Consider the following 24,535-nt stretch of genomic DNA (forward strand, 5'->3'; position numbering starts at 1 on the left):
TGTGCAGTTTTTATATTATGTTCAAGTAAGCCATGTTAAAAAAGGATAAGAAGTAAACACGGGCATTAATTCAGCAATATATACACATGTATATAAATGCAAACGAGAAAGCAATAGCTTAAAGTTCTTAACGACAGTTCAATAGTAAACACGCACATGATTAGTGAGTTTTTTTGCCAAAATGGGTTGGTGGAAAAAAGTATTTACCAAAATAAGTTATTTGAAAAGTATTTAAATGTATGACATTTTTTATTATTTTAATAACAATTAATCTTATCCAATTAAATTAGGAGTGAGAAATGAATAAAACACCTATTTTAGTAATTACTTCTCAAATTACCTATTTTGGTAAAAAAAAACTCCATGATTAGTATTTATTTAGAAAAAGAATAAATAATACGATAACTTTTGGTATAAAAGAATAAAATAAAAAATGGGATAGATCTTTATAACGAAATATGATAAAACATGTTTGATTTCCATTAATAGAATGGATCATTCCATAATCCATAAGAAAGTGTGGGATTCCTTCCATTTAAATCAAATATTAGTATGATATAAGCAATATCTTCAAACATCCAATGACAAGGAAACAAATATATGTAGATAACATATTTAAATAATCGGTGATATGAAACTTGAAGATGACGAAAAAAGAAACAATAGATAGGGTAACCGGTAACATGCACACAAAAAAGCACAAGATGGGATGCATTCCGTTCCAATTCATGCATCTTTCAATCCCTTGCATTGTAAGGTTCTAACACTTTTATTGACTAATGATAGTTATTAAGTAAAGTAAAATAAATAGAAATTGGGAATGTATATTGCAATAGGGAATGCTATCATCTTACATTAATATAAATAATAAGCACATAATAAGTAGTATTTACTTATTTCCAACTATAAACCAAATTTATTCGACTCAAAATACTTGATAAAGCAACAACTAATGGTTTGGTTTATTATATCAAGGATAATCGCATCGTTCAATTAAGTTATAATGAATATATTCGCTTGACAAAGAGAGAATATTAAGATTGAGAAAGTAATTAATACCTGAATTAGGACCGGTAATTTGTGTATTAATGGGTTTAACATGTTAGAAATGACATGTTTAACACAAATATTAAACATGAATACGACTCTTTAACTGCTTTATATGTCAGACTATAAAACAATTTTAAGTTTCATGTACGAATAATGGAAAATGATGGACTCTAGCCTACTAAATTCAATTATTTAAGAAAATAACAAAATCACATTCCGCACTTTTTTTTATTAACAGGTATTATCGTGTCTTAAACAAGTACCCTAGTTGCCAGCCTCAACCTGAATTGAGTTAGTTTAATCACCTTAGACTATTTATTTATCGGTCTATAATTATTCTTTTGAGTCATTATTATTATATTTTTAACGGTCAATGAATCCTTTAAATGGGATGCTGGCTAAATTCATCACATCGGGATACACTAGCTTTTAGATTCAAGGTAAACCTCACCTAAGGCCAACGCTCGTGAACACTCGCCCAAAGGCACAATAGTGCGGTGAGGTAAAACTCGTTCAGTTCAATGATCCAACTGATGAACATCGCTTCTCCCTAGTCTCCCATCAGCACCCGGTACCACCAAAACTTAATGATGGTGACAAGAATCGAATCTGGGTCACATGAAACACCAGTTATCCTTATCACTCCACCACCAGCACATTGACTTAGAGTCATTAATATCGCATCAATGGATGATACATATGGTTATTCAAGTTTTAAAGTACTAATTCTTGTTAATAAACAAAATTGTTTTATCATATAGAATACATCTTATCTTATCTTACTATACTATTAAAGTAATAAAAGGTATTCATATGGCATTCAACTAGTATATTCACATAGGCTTCCAACTCATTTATTTTCCATTTATATGCTTTTCACATGTTAATTTGAACATTAAGTTTAAACATTAACTCTTAAGTTGAAGAAGGTTTCAAAATAAATGGTTATAATCATCATTTATTGAGTAATAAAGGTTGTTTTCATTGTCATTTTTAAAAATTTTAAGACTTTGTTATTTTATTTTTTTTATTTTGGGAAATGATTTATGAATGTTTGGACTGGATGTATGGATGTTTGGATTGAAATGATGGTTTAAATCACAAGGTTTGGATTATATTGTTGTTTTACTAAATGTGCGGTTTAATAAATATTATAATTATATCTCATCGTTATATTCATATTTTTAGCATTCTTTATGTTGTGTACTTAAGTGTTTTATAATTTCAATAGTTTTTATAACACACAACTTATGCTACAACATTTAAATGTTTACGCTTCATAGTTTACAACATATGACTTCAATAGATGATGAAGTTTTAATTAATGTACTTTTTGTTTCATGGTATATGTTAGAAATATGTGGCATAACTTAGAATTATTCTATTTGTCTTTGTATACTGGATTCTTTTAATTAAAACAAAATTGTGATACCTTATAAGAATAATGATAATGCCTAGATTATCTGACGTTTACAATTCATTAAAATGTATATAACACACACACGCGCGCGCGCACACACATATATATGAAGTTTTATATATTTTCTGTTCGTGTGTAATACGGAATCTAACCTATTATTGTTATAATGGGTTGTAATACTCTTTATTTGTGGAGGCATTACCACCTCACCTTTAAAAAAAAGCCTTGTTAAACCACATCTCCCTGATTACACTCAGGTGCTAAACACCTTTTTGCACTATGGTGTCATTCCCATAATGCCATGTGTACTGGGACGGCAATTATGATGATTTTGGGCGACATTCAAGAGGAACCCCCCCCCCTCCCCCGCGGAAATAAGAGGGGCGAAAAGGGGGGCGGGGGCGACGTGTTTTTGTCGTTGCAAACGGTTTGAAGAATATTACTTTATGCGATGTGTGTGTAATATATATATATATATATATATGGGGCTAAAACACCATTACACTCCTAAAACAAAAATTCCTCATTTACTGACTGGACGCCACATGCCAAAAGTCGCTCCATTTTGTAGCTCGTCCACTATACATAGCCTAAGACCATAACCCCCCTTGTTTGAGTTGTCTCCTTTTGATTGATGGAATCCACTTCAAACTCAACAATCAAATACGAATATACACACATTATTTATTTTTCGTTTTTCTTCTTTTATTAAAACTTAGTTAAACCACAACTGTTAGTTAAAAACAAGCCGGTTAAAACTCAACTTCCTATTTGACAGTGGCATTCCGACTTAACTAGCATTTGTTACTTAAACGACAGCAAGCCCCTAAGAATTTCAATTTTTTTTTATTGGTGTTTTTTTTTTTTGCATTAAACAATTGGAGAACACACAAACTCCAGTGTACTTCATACTCTTTATCAGGGGTGTTCAGCGATCGGTTTAAAACCATAAAACCGCCTAAACCGGTCATCGTTTTGGCTTTGCGGTCGGTTTTTTTTTTACTTTCGGTCGGTCGGCTTCAAAATTTTCAAACCGTAATGAACGGTTTGGCTTACGGTTTTTATTGAAAACCGGCCGTAAAAACTGGACCGGACCGTAGGATTTATTTATATATAAATTTTATTTTTTTATATTAGATTTATATAACTATTTATAATATATTATATGTTTTAAAAACTGGGCTTCTTGTCTTAGCCCACTATAAGATGCTAGTGTGTAATTTAGCCCAACTTTACTAAAAGTCCAGTATCCCGTCATATTCTAGGCTTAAATTCTCGACAATATGATTAATTATGGGAAACTTGCATTTTAGTTATTTTATTTTTGGACAGCTTGAAATCTAAACTTGTGAATTAGAGTTTAAGTTTTTGACAATAGCATATTAAAGCCTAAACCGTGAAACCGGCCGGAGCCAAACCGTTAGTAACGGTTCAGTTTGGTTTGGTTTTAATTTCAACGGTTTGGCTTTTGTTTTTTATTAGCAAAAACCGTACTAACGGTTTGGCTTACGGTTTGACCCAAAAACCGTCAAAATCGGACCGTGAACACCCCTACTCTTTATGGTCTAAAGGTCCCAATGGAATTTTGATTTATTTCTTAATTTATTTAAGAAAAAGCATGGCTAGGAAATCCATGAAATCTAGAAAATGTATGGTACTGGCTTTTACCTTATCTTGTGTACGATAGATTTTATTCTGTTTTGTATCTAGTTCATGTAATGTGGCAGGTCTTGTCATTTGTTGGTTAATGAATATATATAAATATATATACGAGAAAAATAATATCCACAAACTTTGTAAAGTGATAAAGAAGCTAGGCTAAGTTATTAAGTATACGTCATATTCTACTTGTATATATTCTTGTAGTAATTTAACTTCTATTACATTCACAACTTGATCGAGTTTGAGTTGTGTGTAGCACCATTGAGCCAAAGCCGTTTGGTATGATACTTGTAGAGGAAACCACTCATTTCTTAATCCACTACTTCTCGGTTTTCGATTTTGGGGAAGAAGAAAAGCATTGTTCATGGTATCATTTCAACAGCCTGGTAGTGATTTGGAGATTTCAGAATGATGCCATATTTTAGTGAAAAAAGAAGAAAAGATCAAATTTTTATTATATTATCATTTCAACAGCTTGCTATGTAATTAACTCTTGTTTCTTCCTAGTTGTGGCCGGGCATTCTAACAAATCTTGTCAAATGTTCTTGCTTTATAAACATCATATAAATGTCTTACCTTATTTTCTAAAAATTTTCAAATACGTACATGATGAAAGTACTTAATAAGTTCAAGAACGCCTTATTATTCTTATATTATTCGGTTGTCAAATGCATACATGATGGCAAGTTCTTGAATACTAAATACTAGGGGCTCGTATACATTATCCTGCTTTTCATTTTCTATTTGCATCGAATACGTGTATTTTATAATATCATCTACATCATTATGTTATATTTTATGATTTCGGTCATTCTACAATGTGAGATACATGTAGATATACTTGTGTATTTATAAATGAAACGATCGACTACACACCATACCTTTGAGTTGTCTTGATCCTTGGTGTATATATTCATTTTGCCACGCATTAGAGAGACATGATGAAGCATACAACCATCAAATCGTTGTAAAGGATAACATTTGAAGATATCATCCAAAACGTGGCAAACCTATTTTCACAAATAGTGGCCTTGCTTAATTTCCATTTTATATATATACGTTGAATCCCAAAAGTGAAAAGCTAAAAGAAAATGGCTTTTTTGGAAAGTCGTCAATATAATAAGATATTTAGAAATGGAAAATACTTGGTCTACTTTTTAATCATTTAATATTATCCATGTTACATTAGATTTTGTATGAGAAGGGTTCCAAGTAAATCCGTATAATTTTGTGTCTTTAACCAAAAGATATATCTATGATAAAAATATACAATGTTTTATGTTTTAGGCTGTCACTTTTACCCGAAACTCAACCTGAGAAAACCTGTACCCGAACTAACCCAACCCGACAAACCCGAACCCTAACCGAAATAATTTGGGTTTGTTCTTGGGTTTGAATTCTCAGGTCAACCCGAAAAACCCGAATAAACTTTTAATTTTAAAACCAGATAATAACATGCTTATATCGAATGTTGTCATTCCACCTATTATTGATATACTATTCACTGTTTATTAATGTTTCGATTTATGACTAAAAGCAACTATGATTGAGCACCCTAGTTATGACATATCGAAGTATTTGTATTGTTTATTATGGCTAGACTTTGTAAAATTTACTCTTTTTTAGTTTGTTTTACCATGTTAATTTTGTTTTCTTATTTGTTATTTATGTTACGAGTGAGAACAACTGTTAGCTTTTGTTTTAATGTTGTAGTTTTTTAATCTTTGTTTGTTTTATCAAGTTGAACCCATAGGCCGAACTCGTAAAAGCAACTATGTTTTAGTGTTGTCTTTGTTTGTTTTATAGGAACCTAGATTAACTCACACCGAAAAAACCCAAACCCGTAAAAACCATGAGAGATTTGGGTTGGGTTTTGGGTCTAGAATTCATTGAAACCTGAATACCCGACCCGAAAACCTAGCCCGAAGAACACCCCTACAATGTTTTATCACTTGTCACCCTCATATTTTTTTATCACAATTTAAAATCAACTAAATTTTTAAAATAGTTCATTACCATTTATTTGTTAGCAGATAACAGTTACATACTAATTTGAAGGATGAAATTAATAACTAAACATATACTTAAATTGTTTTAACAATACTATACAATGATTTGTCTTTTAATACGGAATGATAAGGTTATTATTTGTTTGTATTTTGCTTAATTATTAAATATTATCTTTTTCATTAGTTACCCGTACAGCAAACGGATCTTATTTTAAACCATCACATTCACATAGGAGTTTTCATTTCCAACATGAACTTTGGAAAGCAGAAACGAAAAACACAAACACTATTTTAGATCATAAGCTCGATCATTGTAATTTTAATTGACTCGAAAAATTATAATTCACTAATGATATAACCCAACAAGTACGGGTATAACTGTATATATACCGATTTAAACTTACCTATACTCGAATACCAAAACTTATCACACTCAAGTACTAATTAGTAAAAGCAAATTTAATTAGCTAACAAATAAATTTCTTTTTGTCCAAGTTATTGGATCAACTTGTTCACTAGGTAATTTATCTCATGTAATCAAGTTACGGCCTATGGGTTCAACTTGATAAACAAAACACCAACTTATAATAGACCTGATTAGTCAACCTAAAGAAAATTACGTCCAACGTAACCACCACATTCATCTGCAACTTTTTCTTTTAATATATTCTTAATTTCCCTCTTATAATTATAATTATCTCAAACGTTCACATTTGAATTATTGAATTAAAATTTTAATTCTTTTTCTTAAATACTGATGAAAATTCAATAATGTCAAACTTTCATATCTTTCACATCTTTCACTAAGCATTGTTTTATAATCCCGCGTAAAGTTTTAAAACTAATAGATGAATATACAATTTCAAAATATTATCCGTCAAATGGTTATCTTTATAGTGCCATAAGTTGTTTATTATCCATCATTAATAAAATACTAGTTGTCCTTCGAACTGGACAACAAACAAAACGAAGCATCATGATTCTGGTAGTTGGGAGATGATGAGAACGTTTGACCACCTCGACACATGATTCAACTAAAAGTCGAGGGTCATTATTAGCTATTTGACATTTCTTTGATTCAATCTCTTTATTACATGAGTTTTAAACCTAGTAGATGAATATGCAATTTCAAAATATTATTCGTCAAGTGGTTATCTTTACAGTGACATCAGCGGTTTATCCATCATTAATGAAATACTAGTTGTCCTTCGAACTAGACACCAAACAAAATGAAGCATCGTGATTCTGGTAGTTGGGAGACGATGAGAATGTTTGACCACCTTGACGCATGATTTAGCTAAAAATCATTAATGAAATACTAGTTGTCCTTTGAACTAGACACCAAACAAAACGAAGCATCATGATTCTGGTAGTTGGGAGACGATGAGAACGTTTGACCATCTCGACGCATGATTTAGCTAAAAGTCGAGGGTCTTGACAACCGTGTTTGGTCCCATGAGTTAGGGTTGTCACTTTTACGCGAAACCCAAAACCCAACCCAAAAAAACCATATCCGAACCCGAACTAACCCGACCCGAAAACCTGAACCCGAGAAAAGACTAACCCGAACCGAACCGAAGTAATTCGGGTTGGTTCTCGGGTTTGGTTTATAAGTTTTGGGTCAACGCGTATAAACTTTTAGTTTTGAAATTAAATATATTTTTAGGTGTAATAGATTTAGTCTTAGTCACTAAAGTCACCAGAATCTGAGTCTAATTGACGGCTGTCATTCCAACTATTATAGATCGGTTGTTTATTGTTAATTTATGTTTTCCGTTTATTATTAATAGCAACCGTAATCGAACAACCGAATCACGTCTAATTGAAGACGATTATGGTTCGAGTTAGTTACTTAGTTTTACTCTTCTTTTGAATTGTTTTATGACTTTATCAAGTTATGTTGGTTTTTTATTTAATTATTTGCGTTACAAGCAAAGAAGAATATGTTGTTTTAATTTTATTGAAGTTTTTTAAATTCTTTTGTTTTTTGTTTCATTTTCTAGGATACTCGAAACCCAATTAACCCAACCCAAAAAAACCCGAACCCGAAAAACCATTGAGAGATTTGGGTTGGGTTTCGGGTTAAGATTTAAAACTTTAAAACCCGAAGAGCCCGACCTGAAAAACCTGAAACCCGAAAAACGAACCCGAAGAACACCCCTAATATGAGTAATCGGAAACATGTTCGGCAAACCACTAGAAGCCCATGAGATGTACTTTTACTCCATGATGCTACACGTTAGTGGGGTTATGGACTTATGGTCCACATGCTTATAAGTGGAAGCTAGATCAACAAGTTACTATTTGTGACAAGTATAATGATATAGGTGGAAGCTAGATCAACAAGTTACTATTTTTGTCAGGGTCAATAACCCCATGACATAGCAAATGATTATATTAGGGTTGTGCAAAATTCGGGCTGGACCGAAAAACCCGAGAACCCGGACCGAAAAAGACTGAAACCCGGACCCGAAATATTACCTTCGGTTCTTTATCGGGTAGTATATTTTTCCACTTTCGGTTTCGGGTCGGGTATCGGCCTCAGGAACAAAAAAACCGAGTTTACCCGAACCGACCCGAGTTCGCCATGAATGTAGTATAGAAGGATGATGAGAACAGGAAGAAGATGAAGCATACTTGGAGAAGAAAAGGAGTTGGATACTTGGATGTGAAAAAGATATAACGGACGTGAAAATGATTGTGAAGGTTTAAATGGACGGTCAATTTAGAAGTTAAATTTAGTTTATTGTGTCACTTTCGCCTTTACTTTATAATATTATATAAAGTACTTATTTTATAATATGTTTTAATCCTTGCTGTCAGTACACATCTTCCTCAAACTTCATTTTGAGTTTTATTTTCCAAAGCAAATCCTATCCCTACCATTACACTACAACCACACTGCCTCCATTAAAACAGTCCACTTTGGTCACTGTTAGCCGATTTCCTCCTTTAATCTCGTTGCAACAGGTCACAACGACTTCAATTTAATGACATACAACATGAACTAGATCTGATTACTACCCAAATTGAGTATCCGATTGAGATTTTGGCGAACCAAATCGGTTTCGGTCTTCACATCTTACCCGAGTTCTAATAACCGACACATAACCGAGACCGATTGTTTCCTACAGGTCCAGTCTTCGGTTTTTGTTTTTAAGATTTTCGGGTTTTCAATCCGGGTCGGGTATTGCTCAGTCCGGGTCGGGTTTAACGAAATGCACACCCCTAGATTATATGATATTCTCAAGTAAATATTAACAATTATTTTAGTATTGTTTTTAAGTTGACATTTACAAAAAAAACCGATTTCTATAATAACCTGACAAGATACACACGCTTTAGTTTTCCCTCTCAAAAATGGGTTACAAACGGTTACACAGGCTAGGAAATAACCATTTAACCATTTGACGAAAAACAGTTTGGTTAATAACCGAAATCGGTTTACAACTATTTGCATCTCTGGTCTAGGGCCATCCAAACCACTCACCGCTCGAACTCGTTCGTTGCTTGCTCGAAAACTGCTTGGAAAATACTCGTTTGTTTTTTCGCTCGATTGTAAATGACCCGCTCTGCTCGGTTTGGTTTGGTTCGGTTTGTAAATAAGCCAAGCAACGAGCAAAGGTCTGCCCTCGGTTCGGTTCGGCTTGAATATTTTTAATTTATTTTATATATAATTATATATGAACAAATATATAAATATATAGACAATACACAGACAATACACATAAGTATAAGTATACGATTTTTTAATTAAACCCTTTGAATTTTTTCAATTCCGTCAATTTTATAGTTTTATTTGTTTGGTTCAAGTTTTCGAAATACTTGAATTTTGTTAACATGATCATTATATTTCAGTTCAAATTTATGTATCATAAAACTTTACAACCTATTGCACGTTTGTTTAAAAACTACTAATATGTTTACAAAATGTATTATTTACAACCTTCAAACTTGTTGTTTATTGAAAATTTTCATATGAAAAAGAAATAAATAATGCTTGAAAATCGCTCGATGTTCGATCGAAAAATGAGCGCTTCGATTTTAGCTTGTTTTGATTTTCACTCGGTTTGAATTTTGGCCATTTGGTTCTGTTTGGTTGTAAACGAGCCAAGCAACGAGCAAGCATTCGCTCGATTTGGCTCGACTCGTGAACAACCTATGACTGGGTCATTGACTGTTTAGATTGGGCCTGAAAAAGTTTATGCATGGGAAGTGGGAACTGAGGAAAGCAATAAATGGGTTGTTAGTTGTTTTAGTGGGCCAAATTTAAACAACTTATTACATGCTGTGGCTTGGGCTTGCAAAATAAAGGCCCAACTGGGTGTGGGCTTGGTCAAATTCATTTCATGAGTTTTACTCTTGTTATTTTGTTCGGTATTGTCATTTGATTTGAGAATTGTAATAAACTACCAAATTGACCCGCTCGCGTTGGAGCACATTAATATGCGAAGCATTCACGTTAATGTATGTACGTATGGTCTGGTCTTACGATGTCATCAAAGCAATCCTCTAAGTCAAGCCCGCCAAGAACTTTGTAAATATCATACGATGATTTAATTTTGTCAATATCATTTCGTTCGCAGTGTATGATATCAAGATTATATCATTCAGAGCAATAAAAGCTATCGAGACAAAAACACGACACACAAGCTTCCAACAACCGTGTTTAAACAACAAGGTTTAGTTTAGACCATCGGTTCAAACACTAAAACCCGAAAACCCAAATTCCTATACAATGACATATGTACATAACCTACAAAACATACAAGAGACTGATATTAGATATCAGATCTCTTGAGTTTAGGATTTAGAGTTTAGGGTTTAGAGATTAACAGCAAACTCAACTTTCATAGAGCATATATCTTTTCATGGTCATGATTAGACTCGTCATCCGAAACATTAATCGAATATGACCACGAGAACGACTTGCTTCCACTCGCCCTCCTAATCCGCCTCTGAGAATCGTTATTCCCAAACCGTTGCTGAAAAATAAAATAACCCAAACTCATAAGCGTCCCGACTAGCGTCACGACACCGACAACCGTCATGGTTATAGCCATCCACGAACTCGTTTTCCCAACCACCACAAACGCGATTGAACAAAACGCGCCACATGTACTAATCCCGGCTGCCCACATTAACTTATTCACAACCGAAACAATCTGTCTCTGGGCCTGCGTGTCCCATGCCACCAACGTGATTTGAACCACCACAACCGCTAATGATATAAACAGTGACGTGGCGTTAAAAAGACAAAAGGCCCGAAAAGCGGGTGTGTGTGCAATATCAGCTTCACCCGCTTGTTTACCTGAGCTCACATACTGGCCCGGGAGATTAAATATCGCTAAAAAAGCTATCGACGCGAATAAAACCGCAACGACGGTTAACGAATTGATTGTGTTTTGGACCGCTTCTCGGTGAATCTTTTTAAGTTCTTTTGCAATACCCGAGACCCGTCTTTGTGTTTGTTCATTTTGTAAGAGTTGCGAGTGGACCTCGTGTTTGATATCGCTAACGGTCCGTTTAAGTTGCATTTCTTCGTCGATTCTGCCAACGTGGCGGGCGTGTTTGGCACCCGCTTCGGTTAGGGCTTCCATGATTTCTAGCTTTGCCGGACCATAGCTAAGCTTATCGGCTATATCCATTGCGGTTTCTTGTCGATGATTGATCACATTGACACTTATTGAAGTGAATCCTAGCAACATGCTTACAATCTGAACAGTTTCAAGCCCACATTTTAGAATAACTTGTTAATTGGAGCCTTTTTATAAAAATGAAAACCTAACCCGTTTTGACCCGCCACCCAACCAGCGAGTTACGCCAACTCTAAGTATAGAGTCTAAATTAGTGGTGGCAATTTTCAACATGACCCAAACATAATACGGAAATAAAATGTTTTGGGTTGGAATATCTAACTGTTTAAGAAAATGGGTCATATTCGGGTTGACCTGTTTAGTTAAAGAGGTTGACCCACAAACCCATTTATGGCCCACCTTTTTACAAGCTATCAACCCGATTAACACGTTTGCAACTTGATTATTACCCACCAACCCTTTTGACATGTTTAATAAATGGGTTAAACGGGTTGTGTTTGGGCTGATCTGTTTGGTTAAAGGGTCGTGTTCGGGTTGACTTGCTTAACTCGTTTAGTTAAACAGGTCGACCTGCCAACCTGTTTAATGAAACAAGTCTACTCACTAACCCACTAACCCATTTTGTGACCCGCTTAACCCACTTTTCTTATAATTAATCAACCAATTAACACATTTGGAACTAAATTACTACCCGCCAACCTTGCAACCATTCGACACTTTTAGATAAATGGGTTAGACAGATCGCGTCCAAGTTACAAACTTTTAAGTGTCTACAGTCTGGGATTAATTTTGTTGACACAAATAAAAATATGGGCCGTGTTCATGTCAACTCGTCAACCTGACAAGATTGATTATTTTTGACACGTGATTTAAAGATAAGCAATGATGTTAAAAAGTACCGGTGCTCGGGATTTCCTCGTAGCTATATGAACCGCAGTGTTACAAAACTTATCACGCTCGTTTAAAATGGAATGATCTGCAAGCAATAGATCCTCAACAACAGCCGTGCTTTGACCTTTGACCGCCATATGAAGTGCGGTTTGACCCTTTTTATCCTTAATCGCCACGATCCCCGAATCTCGTTCAATAAGCGTTTTAACCATTGCTGTTTTACCATATCTTGCTGCAGTATGCAATGCAGTTTTACCATTCTTCCTCACTGTCCTTATGCAACTAATATCTGCGTCTAAAATGGCGTTTACGACGTCTAGATGATCTTTAACAGCTGCTGAATATAACGGGCTCGTGTTCTTTGCATCGCATACTTTGCAAAGCTCGGGCCATAAGGCTAAAAGCTTGTTAACAATTCCTGCATTGTAATAGCAAACATTGATATCATATCGAATGCTGAACATTGCATTATGTTTTGTTGGGCTCAAAAATGTAAAATAGAAACTGAGTGTCTAACTATATATTTTTTTCGAACCAGACTGGACAGCAAACTAGTTGCCTTACCAGTCCACTGGTTTTAAGTTCCAAATTACGTCATAAATAATATATAAATTAAAACTTTATGTTCTTTATATGTATTAAAATTCTTTATGTTCTCGTGTACATTTTCAATTTTAATAAAATATTAAAACTCAAATAAATAAATAAAATATGGTACCTCGAATATTAAACGAATCAGAAAATAAGATTTTTGAAAGAAAAAAAATAGATAACATCAGAAATCCGATCCGATCACATCGTTTGGTTCACTAGTCTGACCAGTCTGACCAGTAACAGGCCGGTTTCGGGAACGGTGAAAAAGGCTTAACCGGACCATTTTACCCTTGATCCCGAAAGTAAATTCACAAATAAAGATCCCTAAAATTTGGGATCTTTGATTTTAAAATTGGGCTCTAAAATTTAAATTTAAATAATAGATATCGGAATTAACATTAATATTTAGCCTTCGTTACCGGTACTGAACCGAGAATTTTCAATACTGGTACCAAGCTTTTAGAAAAATCAGGATCGGGATTTTCGGTATCGAGCTTATCCTATTCCGGATCTTTGGTCTGGTCATGAAAACACCGCTGATCATGAAATTGAATTCCTATTATAAAAAGAAAACAAATAAAGATCCCTAAAATTAGGGATCCTTTTAACTTGGGCTCTAAAAATCTAAACAATAAAATCCGGGTTTCAAAGTAATAAATTATCCGCCTCGTTAAGACATTATTCTTTCAATAATAATCAATAAACTATTTTACTATCTTACATGGAACCAGAGCCGGAACTAAATTACCTAAATACCTTCGCTCCGCCGCAACATGAAAATGGCTTAACCGGACCATTATACCCTTGATCCCGAAAGTAAATTCACAAATAAAGATCCCTACAATTTGGGATTTTTGATTTTGAAATTGGGCTCTAAAATTTAAATCTTAATTTAAATAATAGATTTCGGGATTAACACTAATATTATTCGGCTCATCTATTAACTACTTTACTATCTTACATGGTATCAGATCCAGAACTAAATTACCTAAATACCCTCGCTCCACGGCAACATGAAACGCATTAAAATCCGCCTTCGATCTAATCTTGACAGTCTCAATATCACAAAACTTGATCAAGTAATCAAACACTTGCTCAAAATTACCCTCCGCCGCGATATACACCACGGTCTCTCCAGCGTCGCTTTGCATCGCCATTAAACCCGTCGCCGCGGACTCATCACCGTCGTTTACCACCAGCTGTTTAACCGATTCCAAGTCGCCCGATCGGACGGCTGCGAAGAACGACTGGTGTGAGATGAATTTACGTGATGGTTCCATAATCATCTGATATTATTATTATGGTTAATGGATTCAATGGTGAGAAGAACACCGGAGTATTGGTTTATTATTATTATTATTAATGTCAATAATTGAGTGTGGGGTAGCATTGAGTGTTTAGATTAATTTCTTTGATTGTCACTAGTGGGGTTGAACATGAACATGAACATGAACATGAACATGAACATGATCGAGACATCTTTTACTGTCTGTGTTTCTTTAAGGTTTTGTGAACATGAACACTTCTTTTGCACTTCAAAAACTTAGCATGATTAAAAATTATTACTTAAAAAATAATACGACTCTGAAGAAACACTAAGTGACCCCGGGCAGATTATGGGTAATCTGGGGGCTAGGTAATGTTTCCCACGAAGGTAGGTCCAGCAGAGTAAGTTGTACTTCAGGGAACCTGCAAAACAGACACCGTAAGCTCGTCACTGAGAAGGGGGGGGTTCCTCCTTGTGACCACCCTCCGGCGTGAGAATCAGTCTATATTGCTCTTTGAATATAAAAGTATATGAATACTATTAGAGCAGTTATCAAGTAAGTTATACGAGATAGTAGATGATCTTACCATTCCAAGATATTGGAGTATTTATAGCCGAAGGTAGGTTTTCTAGAAGGTACAGCCGGCTGAATAGTATTCCTGTTCAACCAACAGTGGATTACGCACAGGCCATACTGGTTGGTGGGTAGGTTACAGCCAACAGTAATAAAGTCGGCTGCACTATTCCACCAACTGTAGACTATGCACGTCCCACTGACTGTGGATTGTACGCAGGCCATGCTGGTTGGTGAATAGGTTACGGCCAACAGTAATACTATTCCACCAACTGTAGGCTGCGCATGCTCCACAGTGAGGGTTGGTGAGTAGGCAGCGGCTAATAGTGACAAACAGTACTAGAGGGTGCTCCTCCTCGCACTGTTGTCGGTGAGCTGTCACCCTGTGATTGGCTCATGGGCTGTTCTGGTCGGATCGTCTGTCCTATCCATACCTTGGTAGGTATGGTACAAAAGATCTTTCAGAATCAGACTGGCTCATTTGGGCGGGATTGTTCCCGCCTTGCTCATGCCTTCACGTGACTGCTGAAGTAGCTAGTGTCTTGTACGTGTAGCCCTGCTGTCTGCGGGTAGCCTTCCCTGATGGCTTGTATCCGCAACTGCGGGAACAGGCGGGGTACTTCACCATTGGGAGGCTTTCCCTGCGTGTACAGGTTGCGTACTGCGCGTAAGATTCTATGAGCATGGTGGGTCCTGCGGGAGCAGATGGCCTTTGCGCAGACGTCCATGTTCAAGGTGAGTCTTGCGGGACCAACTGGTCTCTGCTGGGACCTACCTCTTCAAGTCCCCCCAGTCCAATGTTCTTCTCATGCGTGTTTAATAAAGTGAGGTGAACTTTTGGACTTAAGCAAAGGGTTTTGAAAAGGGTTTTGTAAGGTTTTCCATGGGAAGTCCTTGTCACTTGCAGAAATGCCCGAGTTTCCTGCTTGGTCTTTGGGTATGATGCGGGTAGGTCTGTAACCTCCTCGCAAGTCAGGAGCATTGAGTCCCAGTTGTGTGGATTCTCCATGAGGTTTTGGTAGTTTTGAACATAGTGATCAATTATGTTAAAACCACCAATTCCATCCTGGCGCTTCAAACAACGTAGTTCTCAACGTTCCCGCTATGCGGGGATGTTATTTCCGTTTCCGCAAGCATTGCCCAGAAGATCCTTCCTGGTTTCAATTCCCAGCGGAGCGCTAAGTATGTGAAGGGTTTTGCCTTAACACTGTACCAGCGCTCGTCTTACGGTTACTTTACTTCCAAGGTATTCCTAGCGTCAATTCCCTGTAGGTGCTAGGTACGTGAAGGGTTTTGCCTTTACACTGTATCCGCGCCTGTCTTATAGTTACTTGGTTGCCGAGGAATATTTGGCTTCAATTCCCTGCGGGTGCTAGGTACGTGAAGGGTTTTGCCTTTACACTGTACCCGCATCCGTCTAACGGTTACTTGTTTGCCAAGGGGTAAGGGGTATTTTCCCGCTTACTTTTTAATATTTTTTTAAATTTTGAATTTTGAAATTCGAAGAGTTGGAAAGATAAGAACAGTCCAAACCTCTGAAACGTCGTGCGACGGTTTCTTCTGACTGTGTCAAGACGTGCAGGAAGTTATGGTGACGTGACAGAACATGGTCATTCCAGTCGCTTTTTCAGGCGCGTGGGCGTGATTCTTCGGGCGCGTGGCCGCGAAATTACTGGCACACGTCCTTTCAACAGCTGTTGCCAGCCTGCTTTTTGCCACGTGTCATAGTTTCATTGCACCTTTGATTTCTCTCTCCTCCGCATTAAATTCACCGCATTAATTGCGATTACTATATAAAGGGGGAGAGAGTTATTTGTAATTCACACTTTCACCTTTCTTCTTCTTCTCACGTAATTTCCGGCGAATTTTTCTGTTCAGTAAAGCATTACTCTGAAATCTTTTTCTTTTTTCCACCATGTCTTCTCATGATACTGATGATCAGAAGACTGCTGGCGAATGCCAGTGTTCTCTTCCTGTCGATCTGTACCAGTATATCGTCAGGAAGTTCATGCTCGAGTCTCTCGAGCCTGAGTTTCCTGAACCCCACCATACTGTGTACGATGCCCCTAGTGGCAAGATCGGGGTTTATGCTGCATTCTTTGTCTACGGAAACCTTAGGTTTCCGTTGACAAAGTTTGTGTACCGTGTCCTGGAGAGGCACGGTGTGCACCTGACAGAGGTGCACCCCATGGCCATTGCCAAGGTCCGGCACTTTGAGTGGGTGTGCCGGATACTGGGCCTTGAGCCCCTCGTTGACCGTCTGATGACCTTCTACACTTGGAGGTGCATCCAGGGGTGGTATACTCTTACAACCCGTATCAAGGGTTTAAAGATTTGTACCACCGAGCGGAGTCTTCGCTCATGGAGAAGAGAGTTCTTCTTCATATCTGCTCGCGCCGTCCCCATCGCCATGAAGTTCAAGAATGGCCAGGCGCTTCCGAACCTTCCCGCCCTCAACTACGAGGAGGCGGAATGGTTTTCGAAGATATCCCGGGTCCAGTCCCCGGTTTTCCGTTTTCCGGAGTCGGCGATGGTGATGCTGGGGATGAGCCGGGTGTGGAAGGCGGCGAATGCGGATAAGGTTCCGATCGTCCTTGAATATGGTTCGAACTCTGTCCCTTATGGTACGTCTTGTTTCATTTTGCTGACTTCGATTTTTACTAACTTGCTTGTTGATTTCAGAGGGGAACGATCTTCAGTCGCTCCTGAACCCGCGGGAGGAAGATGGTCCCGCGCGGATGGGTACTCGTGCTCTGGACGAGAACGAGTTGCCCATCTTAGAGCAGACCGCGGGTCGGTTCGTGGAGGTTTACCCGCCAGGCCAAGAGATCCTGAGCCACCGACGGCCAGGTAAGCCTATCTTCTACCCTGAACCTCTCAATGCTGTGCCTGCTGCTGGAGTTCATGACATTTCTTCTTCTGAGGAATCCGCAGAAGGTCCTCCACTGGTGCGGAAGAAAAAGGCTGCCGTCGGGAAGGGCAAGGAGAAGGTGGCCTCTACGGCCGACCCGGTAGTCTTATCTGACTCGGAGTCAGATAATGCAGAGGTGGCGGGGAAGCCCGGTGGTGAGGAGACCACCGCTCCGGAGGCTGCAGGTGTTACCTCCGGGGAGGCAGCGACGACGACGGTTACCGGTGTCAAGAGGCCGGCTCCATCGGGTTCGCCCCCGCTCGTCCGTGCGTTCAAGCTCAAGAAACCCCGTGAGTACCCCCATAATTCTTGTCTAGATTTGTTTCAAATAAATTTTCTAACACTTTTGCTTGTGCAGGTGTGGATGTTGACGCATTCCAGGGTGGAGTTGGAGCAAGTATTCCCCCGCCAATGACGGTAGGCTCGGTCAGCCTTCCCGAGGCATCGACTCAGGCGTCTACGCCTGCTTCCGCTGGTTCCAGCCTTCCTGAGGCTGTTCCAGCTGAGAAGGTGTCTCCGCCGGCCGTGAGTGCAATTTTTACAGCATCTTTCACGGAGCCGGCGGTTACTGTTACTGAGGAGGTGGCGCCAACCATGGCTACCACAGCGGCTGCGACTATACCTGCGCCACCGGCACCGACGGCCGGACCATCAGGTATGCGCCAGGCTTCCCGCCGATCTATGCCGCCTTCCCGTCTGCCTGACCTGTTGGATGGATTTCCTTTAGGTTCAGGTTCAGGTGATGGGTTTGGCGGCTATCGGCCTGTTATTGACCCTACAGGTACGTAGGGTTCTTTTTCCTTTACATATTTTTATCATCTTTTCCTAACTGCCTTTGTTTCTTTTGCAGTGTCGGATTCCAATGAAGTGTATGTTCCAAGATGGAACATACGCCGAGGAACAACCCTTCGCACCCCTGTGGAGTGCGTGGACTGGGCTCGCCACGCCGCTCCTCATGGTGCGTTGGGGGAAGCCATGGCTAGCTACCAAGAGGGTAGGCTAACCAATGAGCTTCGGGTTCTCCAGGCCCGAACGCAGCCCCGCGTCGAGCTGCTTTGTCGTGAAAACGACAAGTTAAAAGCAGCTCGCGCCAAAGATATATCTGAAGCGCGGGCTCTTCGGGAGGAGAACCGGCAGTTGGCCGCTGCCGCAGCCGAGAAGGAGAAGGCATTCAAGGCCCTCGAGGTTGAAGTCCAGGCGCGACTTGAGGCCCGCTCCAAGGCTGCTCAAGCTGTGAATGAACAGCTTCGGCTGGCCAAGGAGACTGCGCGAAACTCAACTGAGAGGGCTGCCAAGGCTGAAGCTGTTGCTGAGCCACTTCGCGAAGAGAATGAGCAGCTTAAATGCAAATTAAAGGCTCTTCAGCATGCTCATGACGCCTTGGCAATGGAAGATGCCAAGAAGCTGCAGGAGATCCTTGACCAGAGGGGGGTGCTTGACCGTACTGAAAGGAAACTCAAAAGCGTCGAAGAAGCTGCCGCCAAGGAAGTTCAACTTGCCAACCTTGATAAAAGCGGAGCCGAACGTGCTTGTAAAGAAAGTCAAGCTACCCTCCAATGGTTGCTTCGAGAAGCGTTGCCTCAGGTATCTTTATCTTTTTCTTTACGCTTTTCGTTCGTAATTAGAAAATGTTCTAACTTGTATTTCTTTTGTAGGTTGTGCGTCAGGTCCTCTCAGAGACCTCTTATGACGATGCGATGAGCGCAGCCCTCAACGCTTCTCATGAGGATGGGCAGAAGACTGGCTTCCTGCTTGGTCTAGGGTTCGCTGAGAGAGGCTTTCCGCCCTCCAACTTCCCTTTATTCAATGTTAATACCGAAGCTGCTTATGACCATGCTGTGAACCAGTACGCTGCCTTCCCGCATCCAGTGGTGGAGAAGGTGAATGAAGTTGCTGCTGCTGATGATGGGCTAAACATCCTTAAGGCTTTCCTTGGGCAGCCGCGCTCTGACGGTGCTGGTCCAAGCGGAGGTGGCCCTGAAGCCTGATCCTGAAGATCCCTTCCCACTGCTAGGATAGACTTAGCTTTGTATAGATTTCTTTTAGGCGGGTAGTTACCCGGCCACTGTTGTAATATATCATTGAAATATACGATTGTTATTCCTTTCACTGGATTCTTTGCTTTATAAACTTATGACTTGCATACTTAGTTTGAATTAGCAATTTTCCAAGTGTTTAGAATAGGAACCTTTGAACGTGGTTGATGATGGGTTAAAGTTTTGCCTCCTCCTTCGTGATTGTGCGGGTAAAACCGTCACTTGCACTTGGTAGGATGGCTAATCTTTACCCTCTATCTGACCTGCGTGTAGGTTTTCCTTTTCGAAATTTCTAAGGCATTAAGTTAAACCTTTGAACGTGGTTGATAATGGACTAAAGTTTTCGCTTCCTCTTTCGTGATTGTGCGGGTGTAACCGTCACTTGCACTTAGTAGGATGGCTTTAACTTTAGACCTATATCTGACCTGCGTGTAGGTTTTTCTTATCCTTTTTTAAGTGTTCATAAGTTAACCTTTTAACGTGGTAGATGGTAAGTTAAGTTTGGCTTCCTTGTATGTGATTGTGCGGGTAAGACCGTCGTTTGCACTTACAAGGATGGCTAAACTTTACCTACATCTGACCTGCGTGTAGGTTTTCCTTAGAACTTTTTTTTTTTTTTTTTTTTTTTTTTTTTTTCAAAATTTTGGCGTTGTGTTTATGCGGGTATTGCCGCCTTCCACACGCAACTACTTCTTCCCGTAAGGGAAGTTTCATAGGTTACAAGCTATCAATACATCATGAAAGGAGAATCATTTCCATTAGAAGTGGCTCTAGGCCTTTTCTTTACAAGTTGGAATTGATCTACATATAACATTTGCGTAATTGAGCTCCATTCCATGTTCTAGGGATGGGAGTGCCATCGAGCCTTTCGAGCCGGTACGCGCCCTTTCCCAGAACTTCTTTGATAATGTATGGCCCTTCCCAAATCGGGGCCAACTTTCCTGGGCGTTGTTGGTTCGAAGCCTCGTTGTTACGCAGTATGTAGTCTCCTTCGTTGAAGTTGCAGAGTTTTACCCGCGTGTTGTAGTATTTTTGCATTTGTCGTTTGTAGTTTTCTTCACGCACGGCGGCTAAGTCTCTGCGCTCTTCGGTTAGCATAAGGTCTAACCGTCTTTCCGCATCATTGTCTTCTGGTTGGATTAAGACCCTTGGTGAGGGTAAACCGATTTCGACTGGGATCATGGCTTCAGTGCCATAAGTGAGACTGAACGGGGTTTCTCCCGTACTGGTCTTCTTCAGCGTTCTGTTTGCCCAAAGGACGTGTGGAAGCTCGTCCACCCAACCGGATCTATGTTCCAAGAGTCTTTTCTTTATGCCTTCGACGATGCTCTTATTTGCTCTTTCCACCTCACCGTTACCTTGCGGGTGTGCCACTGAGGTAAAGGTGTGGGTGATTTGAAGTTCTTTCAGCCACTGCTGTAGCTTCTTGTCAGCAAAGTTGGTGCCATTGTCGCTTACCAAATTCTGTGGAAGTCCAAAACGACAAATAATAAATTCCCAAATAAATTTTTTGATATGCTTTGCGGTTGTTTGGGCTAATGGTTTCGCTTCTATCCATTTGGTGAAGTAGTCAATGGCTACCACTAGGAACTGAACATTCCCAGCTGCTGTTGGGAATGGGCCTGTCACGTCGATGGCCCACTTCTGAAATGGCCACGAGGAAGTGACAGGAACAAGTTCATTTTTCGGGCGATGCGTGTTGGGTGCGTAAAGTTGGCAAGATCTGCATTTTCTGATGTATGCCAACGCGTCCATATGCATCCCCGGCCAAAAGTATCCCGCGTTGTTTAGCTTGGCTACCACAGCGCGGGGGCCTGCGTGTACTCCACAGATGCCTTCGTGAACCTCCCTTAAGAGGTAGTCAGCATCTTGGTTGTCCACGCATCTTAACAATGGGCCAAGAAAGTTACGTCTGTAAAGGGTGTCATTGACCAGCTGATAATTCAGTGCTTTACAGCGTAGTTTTCTTGCCTGTGACTTCGACTCTGGTAACGTTCCTGCTTCAAGGTATTTTATTATTGGGGTCATCCATGTTTCTGTACCGGTTTGGATGACACAAATTTCCTTGTGCGGGACTGATGGTGTTTCGAGGAGTTCCACGCGGATGTCCTTTCCCAAGTGGGTGAAGGCCAGTGATGCAAGCTTGCTTAACGCATCCGCAGATTTGTTTTCGCTGCGCTTGACGTGTATCACTTTACAATCATTAAAATCGCGCATGATGGCTTTGGCTTGGGCAAGGTACAGGGCCATTGTGTCGTTCACAGCCGTGTACGTCCCGTTTATTTGGTTTGCCACTAGCATGGAATCTACGTGGGCTTCCAAATTTTTTACACCCATCTTTCGCGCAATCCTCAATCCGGCCAGGAATGCTTCATATTCAGCTTCGTTATTCGTACTTGGAAAATCCAGCCGAATAGCATAAGTATATTCCTGGCCTGCCGGATTTGTTAATTTTAACCCTGCGCCTGATCCCTCGTTACTAGCTGCTCCATCAGTGTAGAGTCGCCAGACTTCGTCGATTTCGTGTGCTGGGGAGGGTTGAACCTCCTCCTGGCACTCTTTCTCCCGTGAAGCGGGGACTTCTGCAATAAAATCAGCCAGGACCTGACTTTAATGGCTGGTCTCGGCTTGTATTGAATCGCATATTCTCCCAATTCAATTGCCCATTTGGCTAGACGTCCCGATAACTCGGGTTTGCCTAGAACATTTGAGAGTTTGAAGTTGGTGAGAATAGTGATTGGGTGACCCTGGAAATATCGTCTCAACCTGCGTGAAGCGTGTATAAGTGCCAAGACCAGTTTTTCCAGGGTAGAGTACCGGGTTTCCGCGTCTGCCAGCACGCGGCTAACATAATAGATTGGCATCTGGATGCCTTTTCGTTCTACAAGCATGACTGCCCCGGTTGCTCTATCTGTTGCGGAGAGGTATAGGATTAACTCCTCCCCCGCTTGTGGTGCTGTGAGTGTTGGGAGTTCGATCAGGCGTGATCGAATCTCCTGAAAAGCTGCTTCCGCTTCTGGTGTCCAGCGGAAGTGCGTTTTCTTTAAACAATTTCTTAGCGTTGACACAAAAGGGAACGACCTATCCGCATGGTTTGCCAAAAAGCGGTTAAGCGCGACTAGTCGTCCATTAAGTGTTTGAGCCTGTTTTATGGTGGTAGGTGATTCCATTTTGACAATGGCTTCGACCTTTTCAGGGTTCGCTCTGAAGCCATCTTTAGTAATAATGACCCCTAAGAACTTCCCTTCTTCCACCCCAAATGAACACTTGCTCGGGTTGAGCTTCATGTTTATCTTTCTGAGCGTGTTGAAAGTTTCCTCAATGTCTTTCAACATCGTCTCTGGCTCGGGGCTTTTGATGACCAAATCATCCATATAGACTTCCAAGTTTCTCCCAATTTGGGCGTGAAACTCTTTGTCCATTAGTCGTTGGTACGTGGACCCCGCGTTCTTAAGTCCGAACGGCATCATTTTATAACAAAATGTGCCATCGGGCGTCCGAAAGGCGGTTTTGTCCTGGTCATCCACAGCCATGTGGATTTGATGGTACCCCTTATACGCATCCAAGAAGCATTTAAGGCGAAATGGTGCCACCGAATCCACCTTGAGATCAATTTCTGGTAACGGATAACAATCTTTGGGGCATGCTTTATTCAAATCTTTGAAATCTATGCACATGCGCCATTGTTTGTTATTCTTCGGTACCATTACGGGATTTGCAACCCATGTTTGATATTTGCTAACGCGCACGATGCCCGCATCAAGGAGTTCCTTGACTTGGGTTCTGCACGCGTTGGTTTGCTCGGGCCCCATTACTCTGCGCTTTTGTACGATCGGCGTAACGGCCGGATCGCATTTGAGCTTATGCTCTGCCTTTCCCCGGGGTACACCAGTCATGTCGGCTGGTGTCCACGCGAAGATGTCTGCGTTTCGCTGCAGTAAGCGCTTGAGTAAGGTGCGTGTTGGATCAACAATTGTCGGGCCAATGGTAACGGCCTGATCGGGATATTTCCCATTGAATGCCCACTGTTCAGGTTCAGTGATGGTTTGTTTGGCCATCTTCGGTTTGGGTTTAGAGGAGACAGATGCGATGCATACCTGGGGAATGCCCGTGATCATCGCTACGCCTTCAGTTGTTGGCCATCCCATCATGCCGTGGACTGAGGATACCACGGCGTTGAATCTTGCCATCCCGTCTCTCCCGAATAGGATGTCATACGTATGATGTGGTTTTTTCATCACAACAAAATCCACATCCTCCGTGCGTGAATAATTCCCATCAGTGAGAGTGACGGGGAAAGATAGGATGCCCAAGGGAGTGCGCCGATTTAGTCAACCGGTCAACGATCACCCAGATGGTATCGCATCCCGTCGGTGTTTTAGGCAAACCCGTAATAAAGTCCATTGAGATGTGTTCCCATTTCCACATTGGGAGTTCCGGTTGTTGCAGTAGACCAGATGGTTTCTGGTATTCTATCTTGACTCTGGCACAAGTCAAGCATTTGCTCACGTAGGTGGCAATGTC

The 24,535-nt window shown here is 40.1% G+C and overlaps 2 protein-coding genes across 2 annotated transcripts in view; both read right to left on the reverse strand.

The window, feature by feature from the left end:
• LOC143534013 (protein BIG GRAIN 1-like E) overlaps positions 1-24,535 on the reverse strand; it is a 138,244-nt gene that overhangs the window by 61,401 nt on the left and 52,308 nt on the right. The gene's annotated exons all lie outside the window — the stretch shown is intronic.
• On the reverse strand, positions 10,781-14,509 carry LOC143533984 (ankyrin repeat-containing protein At2g01680-like). Its single transcript, XM_077028602.1, has 3 exons — positions 14,212-14,509; positions 12,638-13,047; positions 10,781-11,858 (listed from the first exon to the last, which is right to left on the reverse strand). Exons 1-3 carry the CDS (start codon positions 14,507-14,509, stop codon positions 10,992-10,994), a joined length of 1,575 nt encoding a protein of 524 aa, XP_076884717.1. The 3' UTR covers positions 10,781-10,991.

The sequence above is a fragment of the Bidens hawaiensis genome, unplaced genomic scaffold (assembly GCF_021521415.1).
Source record: "Bidens hawaiensis isolate Kalapana, Puna unplaced genomic scaffold, B.hawaiensis_p1.1 tig00009970_1, whole genome shotgun sequence".
NCBI lineage: Eukaryota > Viridiplantae > Streptophyta > Magnoliopsida > Asterales > Asteraceae > Bidens > Bidens hawaiensis.

Excerpts from the sequence above, each read along its gene's own strand:
- LOC143533984 (XM_077028602.1), bottom strand. The coding sequence starts at position 14,509 with ATGATTATGGAACCATCACGTAAATTCATCTCACACCAGTCGTTCTTC. Across the intron at positions 13,048-14,211 it reads CGTGGAGCGAGGGTATTTAG|GAATTGTTAACAAGCTTTTA; the intron begins GTAATTTAGTTC and ends ATTACAATGCAG. Across the intron at positions 11,859-12,637 it reads CGAGGAAATCCCGAGCACCG|ATTGTAAGCATGTTGCTAGG; the intron begins GTACTTTTTAAC and ends GAAACTGTTCAG.